At 49.1% G+C, this 18,038-nt stretch overlaps 3 protein-coding genes across 5 annotated transcripts in view; 2 read left to right on the top strand and 1 right to left on the bottom strand.

The window, feature by feature from the left end:
- Nucleotides 1–10,597, top strand: part of SETD2 (SET domain containing 2, histone lysine methyltransferase) — an 85,162-nt gene extending 74,565 nt beyond the window's left edge. For 2 of the 3 annotated variants that reach the window (XM_077267874.1, XM_077267876.1), the window contains 8 exons: nt 287–446; nt 1,074–1,761; nt 2,162–2,296; nt 2,374–2,519; nt 2,689–2,803; nt 5,621–5,701; nt 6,308–6,409; nt 9,717–10,596. In XM_077267874.1, the coding sequence (XP_077123989.1) occupies nt 287–446; nt 1,074–1,761; nt 2,162–2,296; nt 2,374–2,519; nt 2,689–2,803; nt 5,621–5,701; nt 6,308–6,409; nt 9,717–9,878 (1,589 nt within the window). In that variant the 3' untranslated portion in view covers nt 9,879–10,596. Of the gene's footprint in view, nt 1–286; nt 447–1,073; nt 1,762–2,161; nt 2,297–2,373; nt 2,520–2,688; nt 2,804–5,620; nt 5,702–6,307; nt 6,410–9,716 lie in introns of all 3 variants that reach the window. The other variant, XM_077267875.1, reaches the window with a different exon arrangement.
- Nucleotides 10,598–13,258: 2,661 nt separating this feature from the next.
- LOC143782209 (uncharacterized) lies at nt 13,259–15,979 on the top strand. The gene is made up of 2 exons (XM_077269417.1): nt 13,259–13,266; nt 15,106–15,979. Exons 1-2 carry the CDS (start codon nt 13,259–13,261, stop codon nt 15,977–15,979), a joined length of 882 nt encoding a protein of 293 aa, XP_077125532.1.
- Nucleotides 15,980–16,451: 472 nt separating this feature from the next.
- The window catches only part of LOC143781328 (tumor necrosis factor receptor superfamily member 16-like), a 41,847-nt gene continuing 40,260 nt past the window's right edge, over nt 16,452–18,038 (bottom strand). The window contains exon 7 of the mRNA XM_077267879.1: nt 16,452–17,621. Coding sequence (XP_077123994.1) covers nt 17,320–17,621 — 302 coding nt within the window. The 3' untranslated portion in view covers nt 16,452–17,319. The remainder of the gene's footprint in view (nt 17,622–18,038) is intronic.

The following is an 18,038-nucleotide window of genomic DNA, read 5'->3' on the forward strand; positions in this document are numbered from 1 at the left end:
TTGGACGCACAAAAAATGCAACTTGCTGCGTCCTCTGCGCCCTGACGCGTGCGCCGCAGCGACGCATGCGTCACAAAACGCAAGTGCAACGCATGTCCATGCGCCCCCATGTTAAATATAGGGGCACATGACGCATGCGTCGCTGCAGCGGCGCCCGACGCTGCGTCGCACAACGCTAATGTGAACGTAGCCTTATCAGTCACCATTGTCACACTTGCATACACGGTGGCTTCTGTGCTGTCACTATGTGATGATCATGGCGTCTTGCACGTCTCCTGCTCCACAGATGACCGCTGGAGAGACCCCTCTAGTGGAGGTTACCAGACTCCGACCTCCAAGATCCCGAGCCGGGAGCGGGACTCTGATCGGCAGAGCCAGAAGAAGCGCAAGAAATCCCCATCGCCACCGTCCTTCTATGAGCGCAGCGCAAAGAGAGGAGAGGACAGGTGAGCGCAGCGTGGCCGACGTGTGACTGCAGCCTAAACAAGGGGTTAATCCTGGGAACACGAGGATCACGGGGGGGGGGGGGGATCACGGGGGGGGGGGGAATCACAGAATCGCTGGAAGGAAGGGAGATGGCAGAGTGTAAAACACTAATCCCATCCAGAGCTGCATACTAGGGTCCTATCCTCTGTCCACAACCAGAGCAGCATACTAGTGTCGTATCCTCTGTTCACACCCAGAGCTGCATACTAGTGATGTATCCTCTTCACACCCAGTGCTGCCCATTAGTGTCCTATCCTCAGTTCACACCCATAGCTGCCCACTAGTGTTGTATCCTCTGTTCACACCCAGAGCTGCCCACTAGTGTCGTATCCTCTGTTCTTACCCAGAGCTGTCCACTAGTGTCGTATCCTCTGTTCACACCCGGAGCTGCCCACTAGTGTCTTATCCTCAGTTCACACCCAGAGCTGCCCACTAATGTTGTATCCTCTGTTCTTACCCAGAGCTGCCCACTAATGTTGTATCCTCTGTTCACACCCAGAGCTGCCCACTAGTGCCTCATCCTCCATTTGTGCAGCTCTGGGTGTATCTGGAGACCTGATATAGTCGCCTTCCTCGTGTCTTGGCAGGTATGACACCCCGGCCTCCTCTAAGAAGAAGGGCCGCCTACAGGATCGGAACAAGCTGTCCACGGAGGAGCGCAGGAAGCTGTTTGAGCAGGAGGTGGCGCAGAGGGAGGCGCAGAAGCAGCAGCAGCAGATGCAGAGCATTGGCATCACGTCCCCCCTACCCTACGACTCCATGGCCTACGGTGGCCAGATCCCCCCACCCTTCGTCACGTACCCACAGGGATACCCCATCCAGTCCTATGTGGATCCCACCAACCCTAATATGGGTAAAGTCCTGTTACCGACCCCACCTCCCCTGGAATCAGTGACGTCCCCCAACAGCTATGACGCTTCCCAGGCCCTGGTGGTGAACACCACCATGCTCACCCCTCAGCCGGTGACCGTAGTCCAGCATGTGCCGGACCCCATGGATGTCCCCGCACAGCAGTATGTAGCCCCACCCGAGCCAATGGTCCCCCAAGATGCCAGTGTGACTGTAATGCCAGTACCGGCCCCCAGCTCCATCCCCGCACAGACCTATAGTGTGTGGGACCCCAGCCAGCAAGCGGTGGCAGTGCCGCAGCATCAGACTCAGCCACAGTACCCGGCAGCCCCTGCCCAGCCGGCAATCTACTACCCCGGGCAGGCCTGCCCCACCGTCTATGGAGTGCCCACCGCCTACACACAGACCGCACAACCGATGGTGCAGGTAGGTGACCATCCTCGTACCGCCTCACAGCTGAGGGTCTGTTACACTGCCATCCAGTGTGGACAGTGCTGTGTGAGGTTGGATTCACTGTGACAACCCCTCAGTTGTGAGCAGTCATGATCCCTTGATATCTTGCTTTGTTTCCCTGCCCCCATTGTTACGTCGCAGTCCTCAGGTTGTTTTTTCGTGTTCTCACCACGACCGTTAATGGTACCAGGACCCATGGGCTGGTGGTCCGTCACAGTGGGCTGATGGTCCGTCACAGTGGGCTGGTGGTCCGTCACAGTGGGCTGGTGGTCCGTCACAGTGGGCGCCATAACCTGGCGCGTGGACACAGTAGAAGAGGGCAACCCGTCCTCCACCCACGGGGGTCGACACTAACTCTCCTCTGTTATTACAGAGCTACACGCAGCCCGGGTTGCAGTTTATGCCGGGGCAGCAGATCTACGCTCCGCACCCACCAGGGGTCGTCATTCAGCAGGCACCTCCGGTGGCGGCCATCGTTCCTCCTGGGCAGCCGCCGCCTCTGCAGCAGGTAGGTAGTCGTCTCCATTCATGGAGACCCCTCCTGTGGTGACTCTTCTTCTCATGTGTTGTTTGTGGCTTTTTCAGCCGGAGATGGGAATGGCTCCCCCCAACGGCATTATGGACCTTCCACCGCCTTCCCCTCCGAAACCCAAAACCATTGTCCTCCCACCCAGCTGGAAGACGGCGCGGGACCCCGAGGGCAAAATCTATTATTACCATGTAATAACCAGGTGAGTGACGGGCATTTATCAGACAGGTGCGGAGGGGGAGACTGAGACTGAAGGAAAACATCTGCGAGGGTGCCATGTAACAGACCCTCAGCTGTGAGAAGTATCTGCCTTCAGCCTTACTGTGGCAGGAAATATGTTATGTCTCACCCCGACTCCTCTGGCTGTCCAGACAGACGCAGTGGGATCCGCCGTCCTGGGACAGCCCCGGGGAAGAAGGACTGGGCATGGACCACGAGGCCGAAATGGACCTGGGAACGCCGACCTACGACGAGAACCCAATGAAGGTAATCGAGAGCCCGATACATAGTGATGCACCCCCTCCATATAACTGCAGCATGACCCCATACGCAGTGACGCACCCCCTCCATAGTGACGCACCCCCTCCATATAACTGCAGCGTGGCCCTATACACAGTGACACACCCCCTCCGTATAACTGCAGTGTGGCTCCATACACAGTGACGCACCCCCTCCATATAACTGCAGCGTGGCTCCATACACAGTGACGCACCCCCTCCATATAACTGCAGCATGGCCCCATACACAGTGACGCACCCTCTCCATATAACTGCAGCGTGGCCCCATACACAGTGACGCACCCCCTCCATATAACTGCAGTGTGGCCCTATACACAGTGACGCACCCCCTCCGTATAGCTGCAGTGTGGCCCTATACACAGTGACGCACCCCCTCCGTATAACTGCAGTGTGGTCCTATACACAGTGACGCACCCTCTCCATATAACTGCAGCGTGGCCCCATACACAGTGACGCACCCCCTCCGTATAACTGCAGCGTGGCCCCATACACAGTGACGCACCCCCTCCATATAACTGCAGTGTGGCCCCATACACAGTGACGCACCCCCTCCGTATAACTGCAGTGTGGTCCTATACACAGTGACGCACCCTCTCCATATAACTGCAGCGTGGCCCCATACAGTGTGACGCACCCCCTCCGTATAACTGCAGCGTGGCCCCATACACAGTGACGCACCCCCTCCATATAACTGCAGTGTGGCCCCATACACAGTGACGCACCCCCTCCATATAACTGCAGTGTGGCCCCATACACAGTGACGCACCCCCTCCGTATAACTGCAGCGTGGCCCCATACACAGTGACGCACCCCCTCCATATAACTGCAGTGTGGCCCCATACACAGTGACGCACCCCCTCCATATAACTGCAGTGTGGCCCCATACACAGTGACGCACCCCCTCCGTATAACTGCAGTGTGGCCCCATACACAGTGACGCACCCCCTCCGTATAACTGCAGCGTGGCCCCATACACAGTGACGCACCCCCTCCATATAACTGCAGTGTGGCCCCATACACAGTGACGCACCCCCTCCATATAACTGCAGTGTGGCCCCATACACAGTGACGCACCCCCTCCGTATAACTGCAGTGTGGCCCCATACACAGTGACGCACCCCCTCCGTATAACTGCAGCGTGGCCCCATACACAGTGACGCACCCCCTCCATATAACTGCAGTGTGGCCCCATACACAGTGACGCACCCCCTCCATATAACTGCAGTGTGGCCCCATACACAGTGACGCACCCCCTCCGTATAGCTGCAGTGTGGCCCCATACACAGTGACACACCCCCTCCATATAACTGCAGTGTGGCCCTATACACAGTGACGCACCCTCTCCATATAACTGCAGCGTGATACCCTCGTGTCTGGGTTTTCTGGCTCTACCGCAGCTCCTCTCTTCTCCCTCTGCAGAAGTGGCAGGTGACAGATCACCTCTTTAATGTGCCATCCCCGGGTCTTCCCGCCGTCCCCGGGTCTTCCCGCCGTCCCCAGGTCCTCCCGCCGTCCCCGGGTCCTCCCGCCGTCCCCGGGTCACCGGTGCTCCACACTGCATCACAGGGACGAGGCTAAACAGCCGGTGCTGCCGATTAATTATGGTGATGGGGAGGGGGTCACCACGAGTCTGTGAAGGAATCGCCAGGAGAGAACCTCATCACCCATCTTTCCCACATCCCTGCAGGGCTTCTAGTTCCTGCAGATAGGGAAGACAGGGTGACACCTTTATAAGCTGCCGTTAGCATTTCCCCCACCGATGGGCACCCAGCTCTCTTATCTTCCTGAGCGGCAAATGTCTTCTGCCGGGTGATGTGTGCTTTGTGGGCAGCTGCTAGGAGCTATCACTGGCTGCAGGGAGCCGGGGCCTGTAATCGGAGGAGGTGAGCGGCCGTCGCGGTGCGCGCCGCGCTGCGCTGCCAGATCCTGAATCAGCTGTGGCCTCTGAGGTCTGCGCTGCCGTCTCCTCCGCCTGCTGCGGTCTGGGGTCTGTGGACCACGAGTGACGCTGTTGTACGGTGCCAGATACTCACAATGGGGAGAAAAGCAAGTGCCCCCCTCCTCCACGTCTGTGCTCTGCAGTTGCCCCATATAACCCCTGGGGGGCGCTGTAACGCAGGCCTTTGTGAGGCGTCTTCTCGGGCCCCCTCCCGGCTCACAGCTCCTTATTACCACGTCTCCTCCTGCAGAACGTCCCAGACCGGCACCCACAGACTGTAAACCAGGAGCGGGGAACGTTCCCCCCGAGCCGTCACTGGCCACTTCCCCAATTAAAGCCTGGGCTGTAATTAGTGCTGACTGGACCCCGCTCCTTCATTAAGACCCCCGACATCTTCATAAACGGCGCATTCAGCCTCCCCAGACTGCGGAGCATTTATGAGCCCAAGTACGACATGGAAACGTTTGTTGTGGAGGGGCCCGGGGCCGGAGCTGGCTGCCAGCCGCCTGCATATTAACACGCCCCAGCTGTCCGCCATGTGGGCATCCTGCGCAGCAGCGGACAAAGGGCGGCTTGTCAGGCTGGGTGACTACCAAAGTGGCCGCAGCTGTCCTCCTATAGCTCTGCAGGAGTCCGGGAAAGCTGGGTGAGTGCGGAGCTGAATGTTTCCATACGTGACCCCCACTGCTGACCTTTCACCCTCTTATACATGTGCTTCCCTCGTCCTCTCTACGGTCACCCCCCCCCCCATGTCCAGGATGTCTCGGACCCCCACTATTGGGTTCCAGGCTAGTTTTTGAGCTGCAGCTGCCCCCTCCCCCCAACCTTTTAACTTATTTATTCTAGTCTTCCAAAAAGGCAAAAACTGCAGAAGCAGATACATCGAGCGAGCTGGCGAAGAGGAGCAAAGAAGTCTTCAGAAAGGAGGTGAGGAGCAGAGCGGGCGCTGCCGGCCCCACAACAGGCAGTAGAGCCGCCCCGCTCACACCGCTGCAGGGCTAGTGACAGTGATCGACACCAGGCAAGCGACACAGGTGCTCATGCACTGTAACAAACCCTCATCTGTGTGAGCACGACTTGCCTCCAGATCAGTTTCAGCCTCTGCAAGTAAATCAATTGCTTACGGTAAGCAGAGGCTGGAAATGGAGAGAAGTTTAGATGCAAAACTCAGCAGAACTTCTGCTTCACTTATATAACCCGGGACTGGCCCTTTAAATTGTAAAACTGCAGCCTCCTGACATTGCGCTGCTGCCGCTGCAGCCTCCTGACATTGCGCTGCCGATTCTGCAGCCTCCTGACGTTACGCTGCCGATTCTGCCGCCTCCTGACGTTGCGCTGCTGCCGCCTCCTGACGTTGCGCTTTGCGGACGCTGCCTCCTCCTGGCGCTGCCGCCTCCTCCTGGCGCTGCCTCCTCCTGGCGCTGCCTCCTCCTCCTGGCGCTGCCTCCTCCTGGCGCTGCCGCCTCCTGGCGCTGCCGCCTAGGGGTTTTTCTTCTCTATTAATTCCCGCTGCTTTTCCTTCTCTCTTTCCAGATGTCGCAGTTCATCGTGCAATGTCTGAATCCTTACAGGAAGCCGGACTGTAAGATTGGGAGGATAAACACAACTGAGGACTTCAAGCACCTGGCACGGAAGGTGCGGCTCTACACAGCGGGGGGCGCTCTGCTGCTGTGTATTTGAAGGGGGCACACTCCCCTTTTCACATTAATACATGCAAAACCGCTGTAGGAGGCAGTACTGTGCCGGCTCTGTGCTGCCCCTTATCCGCCCGCTGACTGACAGCAGCACACAAAGCGGTAGTCATAGTTTGGCAGCATTCACACAGTGCGTGTGCAATGTAAAGGCTGTGAAGCAGCTATGCAAGAAGTGTCCATGTAGAATGTCCCTATGTGTATGCAGCTCGTCATCTGACTGTGTTTCCTTAATATTCTGTTTTCACAATATTATTATTATTATTATTATTATTATTATTATTATTATTATTATTTCTATAGCACCATTGATTCCATGGTGCTGTACATGAGAAGGGGTTACATACAAGTTACAGATATCACTTACAGTAAACAATGACTGATGCAGAGGGGCGAGGACCCTGCTCTTGCGGACTTACATTATACACGATGGTGGGGATGGAGACAGTAGGTTGAGGGTTGCAGGAGCTCCGGTGTTGGTGAGGCGGTAGCTCCAGTAGTGGTGAGGAGGCAGCGGGGTCAGTGCAGGCTGTAGGCTTTCCTGAAGAGATGAGTTTTCAGGTTCCGTCTGAAGGATCCAAATGTGGTTGATAGTTGGACGTGTTGGGGCCCAGAATTCCAGAAGATGGGGGATATTCGGGAGAAGTCTTGGAGGCGATTGGGTGAGGAGCGAATAAGTGTGGAGGAGAGAAGGAGGTCTTGTGAGGACCGGAGATTACGTGAGGGAAGATATATGGAGATTAGTTCAGAGATATATGGAGGAGACAGGTTATGGATGGCTTTGTAGGTCAGTGTTAGTAATTTGAACTGGATACGCTGAGGGAATGGGAGCCAGTGAAGAGATTTGCAGAGGGGGGAAGCGGAGGAGTAGCGAGGAGAGAGATGAATTAGTCGGGCAGCAGAGTTAAGGATGGACTGGAGAGGTGCGAGAGTGTTACCAGGGAGGCCGCAGAAAAGGATGTTGCAGTAGTCAAGGCGGGAGATGATGAGGGCACGCACAAGCATTTTAGTAGATTGACGGCTGAGGAAAGGACGGATTCTGAAGATATTTTTGAGCTGGAGGTGACAGGAGGTGGACAGAGCTTGGATGTGCGGTTTGAAGGACAGGGCAGAGTCAAGGGTTACTCCGAGGCAGCGGACTTCCGGTACGGGGGAAAGCGTGATGTTGTTAATTGTGATAGATAGGTCAGGTAAGGAAGATCTATGAGATGGAGGAAAGATGATGAGTTCAGATTTGTCCACATTGAGCTTGTCGAAGCGAGAGAAGGAGGAGGATATGGCTGATAGACACTCTGGGATTCTGGACAGCAGAGCGGTGACGTCTGGGCCAGAGAGGTAGATCTGAGTGTCATCAGCATAGAGGTGGTACTGGAATCCATGGGACTTTATGAGTTGTCCCAAGCCAAGTGTATAGATTGAGAAGAGTAGGGGTCCTAGAACAGAGCCTTGGGGGACTCCAACAGAGAGAGGGTGGGATGAGGAGGTAGTGTGGGAGTGGGAGACGCTGAATGTGCGGTTGGAAAGGTATGAGGAGATCCAGGATAGGGCGAGGTCTTTGATGGCAAAGGAGGAGAGGATCTGTAGTAGGAGCCAGTGGTCAAGTGTGTCGAAAGCAGAGGACAGGTGTAGAAGGAGGAGTACAGAGTACTGTCCGTTAGCTTTGGCTGTAAGTAGGTCATTAGTGATTTTGGTCAGGGCAGTCTCAGTTGAGTGATGGGGCGGAAACCAGATTGTAGATTGTCGAACAACAAGTTAGATGAGAGGTGGGAGGAAAGTTCAGAGTGGAGTTTGGAAGCGAATGGGAGCAGCGATATTGGGCGATAGCTGGACATAGCAGTTGGATTGAGGGTTGGCTTTTTAAGGATAGGTGTGATTGTGGCATGTTTGAAAGCAGAAGGGAAGGTGCCAGAAGTTAGTGATAGGTTGAAGAGGTGGGTTAGGGATGGGATAAGAGTGGTGGTGAGGTTGGGGAGGAGGTGGGATGGGATGGGGTAAGCGCACAGGTGGTGAGGTGCGATTTGGAGAAGAGACAATTAAGCCCCCCTTCAGTGATGTTGGGTAGGGAGGTTATGGGGTTTGGGCATTGGTCTGGTATACAAAGGGGTTGTGGTGGTTGAACAATGAAGGCTTGCCTTGTTTGGTCGATCTTATTTTTAAAGTGTGTGGCAAAGTCCTCAGCAGAGATGAGGGAGGTTGGAGGGGGCAGTGGAGGGCGGAGGAGGGAGATAAAGGGTATGAATAACTGCTTGGGGTTGTAGGATAGGGAAAATACGAGGGCTGTGAAGTCGCCTGTTTAGCAGAGGTGAGCGGTGATTTAAAAGCGAGTGTTGCCTGTTTGAATGCAGTGAAGTCATCTTGCGAATGTGTTTTCTTCCAATGCTGCTCTGCAACCCTGGACACTTGCCGGAGCTTTTTAGTGGTGTTATTGTGCCAGGGTTGTCTATTGATACGTCACACTCTGCCATGAACGAGAGGGGCAACCGTGTCAATAGCTGATGCGAGAGTGGCATTGTAGAAAGCAGAGGCAGTGTCTGTGTCGTGGAGTGAGGATATGGATGCCTGTGGTAAGATGGAGTCAGAGTGTGTGGGTGTCCAGGTGTGCGAGGTTCCTGTGTGGGTGCGCATGTTGCTGGACATGGGTGACCGGTGAGGAGGACAGGGATGAGAAGGTGAGCAGATGGTGGTCGGATAGAGGGAGAGGGGAGGTGGTGAAGTTAGATAGAGAGCAGAGACGGGTGAAGACCAGGTCTAGGGTATGTCCGTCTGTGTGGGTGGCTGCGGAGGACCACTGAGTAAGTCCAAAGGACGAAGTAAGGGACAGGAGTTTGGAGGCTGTTGACTGAGGGGTATTTCCCCCCTTTCCTGATCTTGGCTCTGCTACGTCCCAGTACATATCACGCTTGCTCTGGGGTCAACATGGTAGCATGGAATAGAGTCCATGTGGACATGTGATCCTCCAATCTTGGCGCTCACTGACATCCAGTACTTGCTGCTAGTCCGTTAATGCGGTCATGGCAACCCCAGAGCGAGCGCAATATCTACATACTGCAACATTACTGCAGTCACGGCAACCCCAGAGCGAGCGCAATATCTACATATTGCAACATTACTGCGGTCATGGCAACCCCAGAGCGAGCGCAATATCTACATACTGCAACAAAGAGAAACAAATGACACTTGTGTAATTATTGGATTATGGGCGCTGACGCCACAGTACCAGGGTAATGACCGCTCCTCTCTTCACCCCACAGCTGACTCACGGCGTCATGAACAAGGAGCTGAAATACTGCAAGAACCCTGAGGACCTCGACTGCAATGAGAACGTGAAGCATAAAACCAAGGAGTACATCAAGAAGTACATGCAGAAGTTCGGCACCATCTACAAGCCCAAAGAGGATGTGGACTTCGAATAGCGCCCTCCAGAGGCCAAGCCACGAACTGCACCCCAATGATGGGGCACCCAACCCCCACGACTGAACGGTCCATCCCCCGATATTAAATCTGACAGCACATTTCACATGGCCGCCGTGGCCATTAATTCTCAGATTCCTCCCCTTACTGGATCGACAAAAGGCTTTGAGTGTCAGCTCTATGGTCCAAGATTTCCGAGTTAACTCTTCCTACAACCGGCGCCTTTCTCTGCTGTAGAGCGCAATAAATTGTGCCCATCCCCCTCCCATTTATTTAGTTTTTTTCTCCCCCGCCCGCGGGCCTGTATTATATTTTACCATATCTGTGAATATAATGTTATATATTTTTGTTTCATAATCCAGGAACCACCAGAACCAGGACTTTCCTACAGCGCAAATACCCCACGTGCCCCTGTAAATATCATGTCGCTCATCTAAAAGGGTTTTTTCTTTTGTAATTTTTTCCCTTTGTGCATTCACCGTGTTTTTTTTTCTGTTTTTTTTTTCGTTAGGCAGAATTGTGCATTACTGACAATTTTGTTTTTCTTTTTTTTTTTGTACTGCCTATAACGTTTTACTTCAAATTTTTACTGAATTTTTTATGTATAAAAGAAAAAAAGAGAATAAAATACATTTGGCTACAAGGGAATGAAGGACTGTATGGCTCGCTGAAGAGCACTAAAAGAATTAACCAGAAGCAGTATTATAGTAGTTATATTCTTATACATGGGGGCAGTATTATAGTAGTTATATTCTTGTACATAGGAGCAGTATTATAGTAGTTATATTCTTGTACATAGGGGCAGTATTATAGTAGTTATATTCTTATACATGGGGGCAGTATTATAGTAGTTATATTCTTATACATAGGGGCAGTATTATAGTAGTTATATTCTTATACATAGGAGCAGTATTATAGTAGTTATATTCTTATACATAGGAGCAGTATTATAGTAGTTATATTCTTGTACATAGGGGCAGTATTATAGTAGTTATATTCTTGTACATAGGGGCAGTATTATAGTAGTTATATTCTTGTACATAGGAGCAGTATTATAGTAGTTATATTCTTATACATAGGAGCAGTATTATAGTAGTTATATTCTTATACATGGGGGCAGTATTATAGTAGTTATATTCTTATACATAGGGGCAGTATTATAGTAGTTATATTCTTATACATAGGAGCAGTATTATAGTAGTTATATTCTTGTACATGGGGCAGTATTATAGTAGTTATATTCTTGTACATAGGAGCAGTATTATAGTAGTTATATTCTTATACATGGGGGCAGTATTATAGTAGTTATATTCTTGTACATAGGAGCAATATTATAGTAGTTATATTCTTATACATAGGGACAGTATTATAGTAGTTATATTCTTGTACATAGGGGCAGTATTATAGTAGTTATATTCTTATACATGGGGGCAGTATTATAGTAGTTATATTCTTGTACATAGGGGCAGTATTATAGTAGTTATATTCTTATACATGGGGGCAGTATTATAGTAGTTATATTCTTGTACATAGGAGCAATATTATAGTAGTTATATTCCTGTACATAGGGGCAGTATTATAGTAGTTATATTCTTGTACATAGGGGCAGTATTATAGTAGTTATATTCTTATACATGGGGGCAGTATTATAGTAGTTATATTCCTGTACATAGGGGCAGTATTATAGTAGTTATATTCTTATACATGGGGGCAGTATTATAGTAGTTATATTCTTGTACATAGGAGCAGTATTATAGTAGTTATATTCTTGTACATAGGGGAAGTATTATAGTAGTTATATTCTTGTACATAGGGGAAGTATTATAGTAGTTATATTCTTGTACATAGGGGAAGTATTATAGTAGTTATATTCTTGTACATAGGGGAAGTATTATAGTAGTTATATTCTTGTACATAGGGGCAGTATTATAGTAGTTATATTCCTGTACATAGGGGCAGTATTATAGTAGTTATATTCTTATACATGGGGGCAGTATTATAGTAGTTATATTCTTGTACATAGGGGAAGTATTATAGTAGTTATATTCTTGTACATAGGGGGCAGTATTATAGTAGTTATATTCTTGTACATAGGAGCAGTATTATAGTAGTTATATTCTTATACATAGGAGCAGTATTATAGTAGTTATATTCTTATACATAGGGGGCAGTATTATAGTAGTTATATTCTTATACATAGGAGCAGTATTATAGTAGTTATATTCTTGTACATAGGGAGTAGTATTATAGTAGTTATATTCCTGTACATAGGAGCAGTATTATAGTAGTTATATTCTTGTACATAGGGAGTAGTATTATAGTAGTTATATTCCTGTACATAGGAGCAGTATTATAGTAGTTATATTCTTGTACATAGGAGCAGTATTATAGTAGTTATATTCTTGTACATAGGGGCAGTATTATAGTAGTTATATTCTTGTACATAGGGGCAGTATTATACTGGTTATATTCTTGTACATAGGGGCAGTATTATAGTAGTTATATTCTTGTACATAGGGGGCAGTATTATAGTAGTTATATTCTTGTACATAGGGGCAGTATTATAGTAGTTATATTCTTGTACATAGGGGCAGTATTATAGTAGTTATATTCCTGTACATAGGGGGCAGTATTATAGTAGTTATATTCTTGTACATAGGGGCAGTATTATAGTAGTTATATTCTTGTACATAGGAGCAGTATTATAGTAGTTATATTCTTGTACATAGGGGGCAGTATTATAGTAGTTATATTCTAGTACATAGGGGCAGTATTATAGTAGTTATATTCTTGTACATAGGAGCAGTATTATAGTAGTTATATTCTTGTACATAGGGAGCAGTATTATAGTAGTTATATTCTTGTACATAGGAGCAGTATTATAGTAGTTATATTCTTGTACATAGGGGGCAGTATTATAGTAGTTATATTCTAGTACATAGGGGCAGTATTATAGTAGTTATATTCTTGTACATAGGAGCAGTATTATAGTAGTTATATTCTTGTACATAGGAGCAGTATTATAGTAGTTATATTCTTGTACATAGGGGCAGTATTATAGTAGTTATATTCTTGTACATAGGGGCAGTATTATAGTAGTTATATTCTTGTACATAGGGGCAGTATTATACTGGTTATATTCTTGTACATAGGGGCAGTATTATAGTAGTTATATTCTTGTACATAGGGGCAGTATTATAGTAGTTATATTCTTGTACATTGGGGCAGTATTATATTAGTTATATTCTTGTATATAGGGGGCAGCATTATAGTAGTTATATTTTGTTATTGACTTTATGTCATTTATGTTTTTTACCAGTAGGGGGCAGGATTGGATTAGCTGACCATGCAGGAGGGGGGGGGATTGTATGTTATGTGGTTCATGGTCTGGTCAGGAACATAATGATCAGTTGTGTATAGTAGCGGGTGTATTGCAATTGTCTGATTTTCATTTTCCTAGAGAAAATACTAACGATTACCCCTATCCTGCATGTTGATGGTTTCCTAGTTCCAGAGTAGCCATGACCGGAGTCAGCTCTTGGCCTTTGTTGGTGCGGTTGCTGTTGTCTTGACAGTTACTTTTGTACAGCTGATTGTGTATGTACGGGTTGTCAGTTCCCCTCCCCCACTTCTTATATGCTGCATATTTGTCTGCCGGAGTGATGCTGGATATTGAATCTGAAATCTGCTTTTTCTGTACAATTCTGGTAAGAACTGACATGAGAGGTAGTCTGTGCTCTCCCTGATGTCCTACTAATGGCGGAGTTAATGGTTTTCCTCTGTGTCCAAACAATGCGCCGACTCCACCATAAGTGACTCCAGATGCAGATTCAGCCCAGGAAGGGCCGTCATGGAAGGGGGAGATAACATCAGACCTCAGGTACAAGTATCACCATGCATGACGTGCTGCACGTACCAGCGGATCCAGATTTATACTGCAGCCGGACAAGGGCCCCCAACATCCAGTCCCTAAGAACGAGGAGTCCTGGGGGTGATGATCAGGCACGGGGCCCCGGATCTGCCATCATCCCATCTGTCTGGGATCTGCATGAGCCTCATACACAGAAGATTTCTGGCACAAGAATTGATGGAGGAGACGGGCGTTCTCCAGATATTGATGATGGAGGAGACGGGCGGTCACCAAATGCCGGTGATATCCACAGTGCCCCCATCGCAGTGACGCAGTACCCGCTGTTTTTCTCTTTGTGTGTGAACTGTGGCTCAGGTGAAAGCCCCTCAGAACAGACGAGCAGCTGTCTCTTGGCCGCCACTGGATAAGCTGTAAATCCCTCCGACCTCTCACATTTCTACACATTTTCTATATTCTGGCACCTGTTCGCTCCCATAGAAAAAAAGTCACGAACAACAAGGAAAACTGCAGCAAAAGGGAAGGAGCCGGAGCAGCTGCAAGCAACGAGATACCAAGAGGAATAGATGATAGAGAATAGATTATCGATAATAGAAACATAGATAACACATAGATGGATAATAGATACAGGGATAATAGAAGCACAACAATGAATGTTGGTTGGAGCCTCGCCGTGTGGTGAATGCAGCGTTGCTCCTTGTTTACACTGCTTGGATCCGATACCATTGACCACCGGAGAAAATTGCCAAAAAAAAAAAGGGAGGATGAGGATCCACATGGCCGATAAATAAAATCTAACTTTATTTCACATTACTGACAACTCGGTGAGAAGCCACAATGGCTTTTAATTGTCGGACAACTTTTTTTTAACCATGTGAAGTAAAGTTACGTATTTTTTTACCCATTCGGCCTTGTGGATCCGTTTCTTCCTTTTTTGTCGATAATAGATTCTTCTCCACTTTGGGTCGTGGCCTCCTGAATCTGCGACTTGGAGGACGTTAATGTGGCGCAGACCTGATCCATCTCTCTGGGGGACATTCCTGGATTTTTCTGTGAGACCCTCCTCATCCTCCATCACTATTACCAGATGCTCAAAGCTGGCGCACTAACTTATTACAGATGACAGATCCTGGAAGTGGGGGGCGCAGCCTGTCAGACAGCCAGATGCCGGTCGTCATATGGCCCATAGGGGGCAGGCACACGGGGTCCGCGGTGTCTGGGAGAAGTCCGTGCAGCTCTGCTAGTCCGCAGTGTTATAGCGTCACAGCACATGAGGGGCCGGAGGAGGAAGACACCCAGGAATAGTATCAGAGCCTGGAAAGCTTCGCTCAAGAGTTAATCAAAGATACAAAATTTATCAGGACGCTGATCCCGATCGTTCTGGTCCTTACATCACGGCCGCACCCCAAACATTGGGACGCTGATCCCGATTGTTCTGGTCCTACATCACGGCCTCACCACAAACATTGGGACGCTGATCCCGATCATTCTGGTCCTACATCACGGCCTCACCACAAACATTGGGACGCTGATCCCGATTGTTCTGGTCCTACATCACGGCCTCACCACAAACATTGGGACGCTGATCCCGATCATTCTGGTCCTACATCACGGCCTCACCACAAACATTGGGACGCTGATCCCGATTGTTCTGGTCCTACATCACGGCCTCACCACAAACATTGGGACGCTGATCCCGATCATTCTGGTCCTACATCACGGCCTCACCACAAACATTGGGACGCTGATCCCGATTGTTCTGGTCCTACATCACGGCCTCACCACAAACATTGGGACGCTGATCCCGATCATTCTGGTCCTACATCACGGCCTCACCACAAACATTGGGACGCTGATCCCGATTGTTCTGGTCCTACATCACGGCCTCACCACAAACATTGGGACGCTGATCCCGATCATTCTGGTCCTACATCACGGCCTCACCACAAACATTGGGACACTGATCCCGATTGTTCTGGTCCTACATCACGGCCTCACCACAAACATTGGGACGCTGATCCCGATCATTCTGGTCCTACATCACGGCCTCACCACAAACATTGGGACGCTGATCCCGATTGTTCTGGTCCTACATCACGGCCTCACCACAAACATTGGGACGCTGATCCCGATCATTCTGGTCCTACATCATGGCCTCACCGCAAACATTGGGACGCTGATCCCGATTGTTCTGGTCCTTACATCACGGCCTCACCGCAAACATTGGGACGCTGATCCCGATTGTTCTGGTCCTACATCACGGCCTCACCACAAACATTGGGACGCTGATCCCGATCATTCTGGTCCTACATCATGGCCTCACCGCAAACATTGGGACGCTGATCCCGATTGTTCTGGTCCTTACATCACGGCCTCACCGCAAACATTGGGACGCTGATCCCGATTGTTCTGGTCCTTACATCACGGCCTCACCGCAAACATTGGGACGCTGATCCCGATCGTTCTGGTTCTTACATCACGGCCACATCAAAAACATTGGGACGCTGATCCCGATCGTTCTGGTCCTGACATAATGGCCGCACCACAAACATTGATACGCTGATATGTGCACGATTCAATGATTGCACAAACACCAATCCATAACTACCAGCATGGTGGACAATGCAGACACCAAGAAGAAATGGACGACTGTATGAACATGAAAAACCACTAAAAAATAAATAAAATGAAACCCACTGAACGTTTTGAAATAAAAAATAACATTTAATATTGGGGTAATACCATGTGAAACTTCACAGGGGGCGACCTCTCAGAGGTGCCCAAAATCTAAGGACGGAAAAAAAAAAATAAAAAATCTGATACAAAAAGTTTCATTTACAAAAAGTCCGGGCAACTTTTTCATAATAAAATATTAAAAATCGACAAGAGTCACGACATTTCCTTCTTATCCATGTTCTGCAGCGGAAAGAAGCAAAATCATCAACATCCGAACCGAGTTATGGCTGTAGTTTCCAGATATGAAAAACAGAAGAAAAATGCACGAAAGTCAAGTATTTCTGTAGCAAAAACAAAAACGTAACAAAAGAAACCACAAGACCCCGAATGAGGCTAATATTAATACAGAACATATGAGGACGGCCCAACCGGATGTCAGGACTGCGGAGGATGAGGCGTGGACCACTGCACGACGCCAGAGGCCCCAGCATCAGTACAGGGACAATACATAAACCAAAGGAAGCACAAGGACTCCCAATAGATGAAGCCATGTGGTGTCCAGGACCATTGCCCTCCAAAAAGTCTTAGTGGGACTGACCCTTAAGAAGTCCTGAGGCAAGGATCCAGCCCATGAAATGGTCATACCACCCCGCGGGTAAGTGGATGGAGGCAGACGAAGAAAAAGGTGAAGGAGGTGGTAATCCATGATCGGAGGGGACTCCAGTTGGACCAGGCTTCCCGCATTTTAAGGTTTGGCAGCACCAGTCTCTTTTTGTAAAAAATCCACCATTATTTGGACCTTCAGATGTTGATATTTCCACCACTTGGGTTTCATTGTGTTCAATAAGTTTTGAAAATGTTCACCCAATCTCCAGTCATATATGAGCCAGCATGCGGTGTTACACCACGGAGCTGGCATCGGCTGTGCTGTTCAGGGTGTCCACCACATCAGCCCGCTCCATGTTGACCAAGGCTGCACACAGAACTTCCAGCGTGGAGCTCTCCTTGGATGACCAGTTAGTAAGAAGAGTATGAACTGGATCTTCTCCTCTAGCGAAAGTATCTATTGTGTCTTCTTCATAACCCAGCAAGCTGGCCAGACGTTGCCAGTCTTTCCCACGACTGGTGTCGGTCAGGAGACGCTCCACTTCTTCCTGCTTGTGTGGCAGGAGGTTGATGTAGAGTTTTGGCTCCAATTTGGCTGTTGAGACAAAAGAATTAATTTTAGATGCAGACTAATGTGTAGACCTTTTCAGAAGAAAAATATGACCACAAGATCTACTGGCCTACGCAACTAGAGCGCTGGGGTCCTGGGTTCTAATCCCACCCAGGACAACATCTGCAAAGAGGTTTGTATGTTCTCCCCGTATTTGCGTGGGTTTCCTCCAGGCACTCCGGTTTCCTCCCACATTCCAAAGACATACTGATAGGGAATTTAGATTGTGAGCCCCATCGGGGACAGCGATGATAATGTGTACAAACTGTAAAGCGCCGCGGAATATGTTAGCACTATATAAAAATAAAGATTATTATTACTATTATTATGTACATGGCCATATCTGCTCTTCCCTGGAGTATGCTATATCAGACGTTTAGGTCTCTTCTTTCCATCCAGATT

Source organism: Ranitomeya variabilis, chromosome 6 (genome assembly GCF_051348905.1).
Source record: "Ranitomeya variabilis isolate aRanVar5 chromosome 6, aRanVar5.hap1, whole genome shotgun sequence".
In the NCBI taxonomy this organism is placed as follows: domain Eukaryota; kingdom Metazoa; phylum Chordata; class Amphibia; order Anura; family Dendrobatidae; genus Ranitomeya; species Ranitomeya variabilis.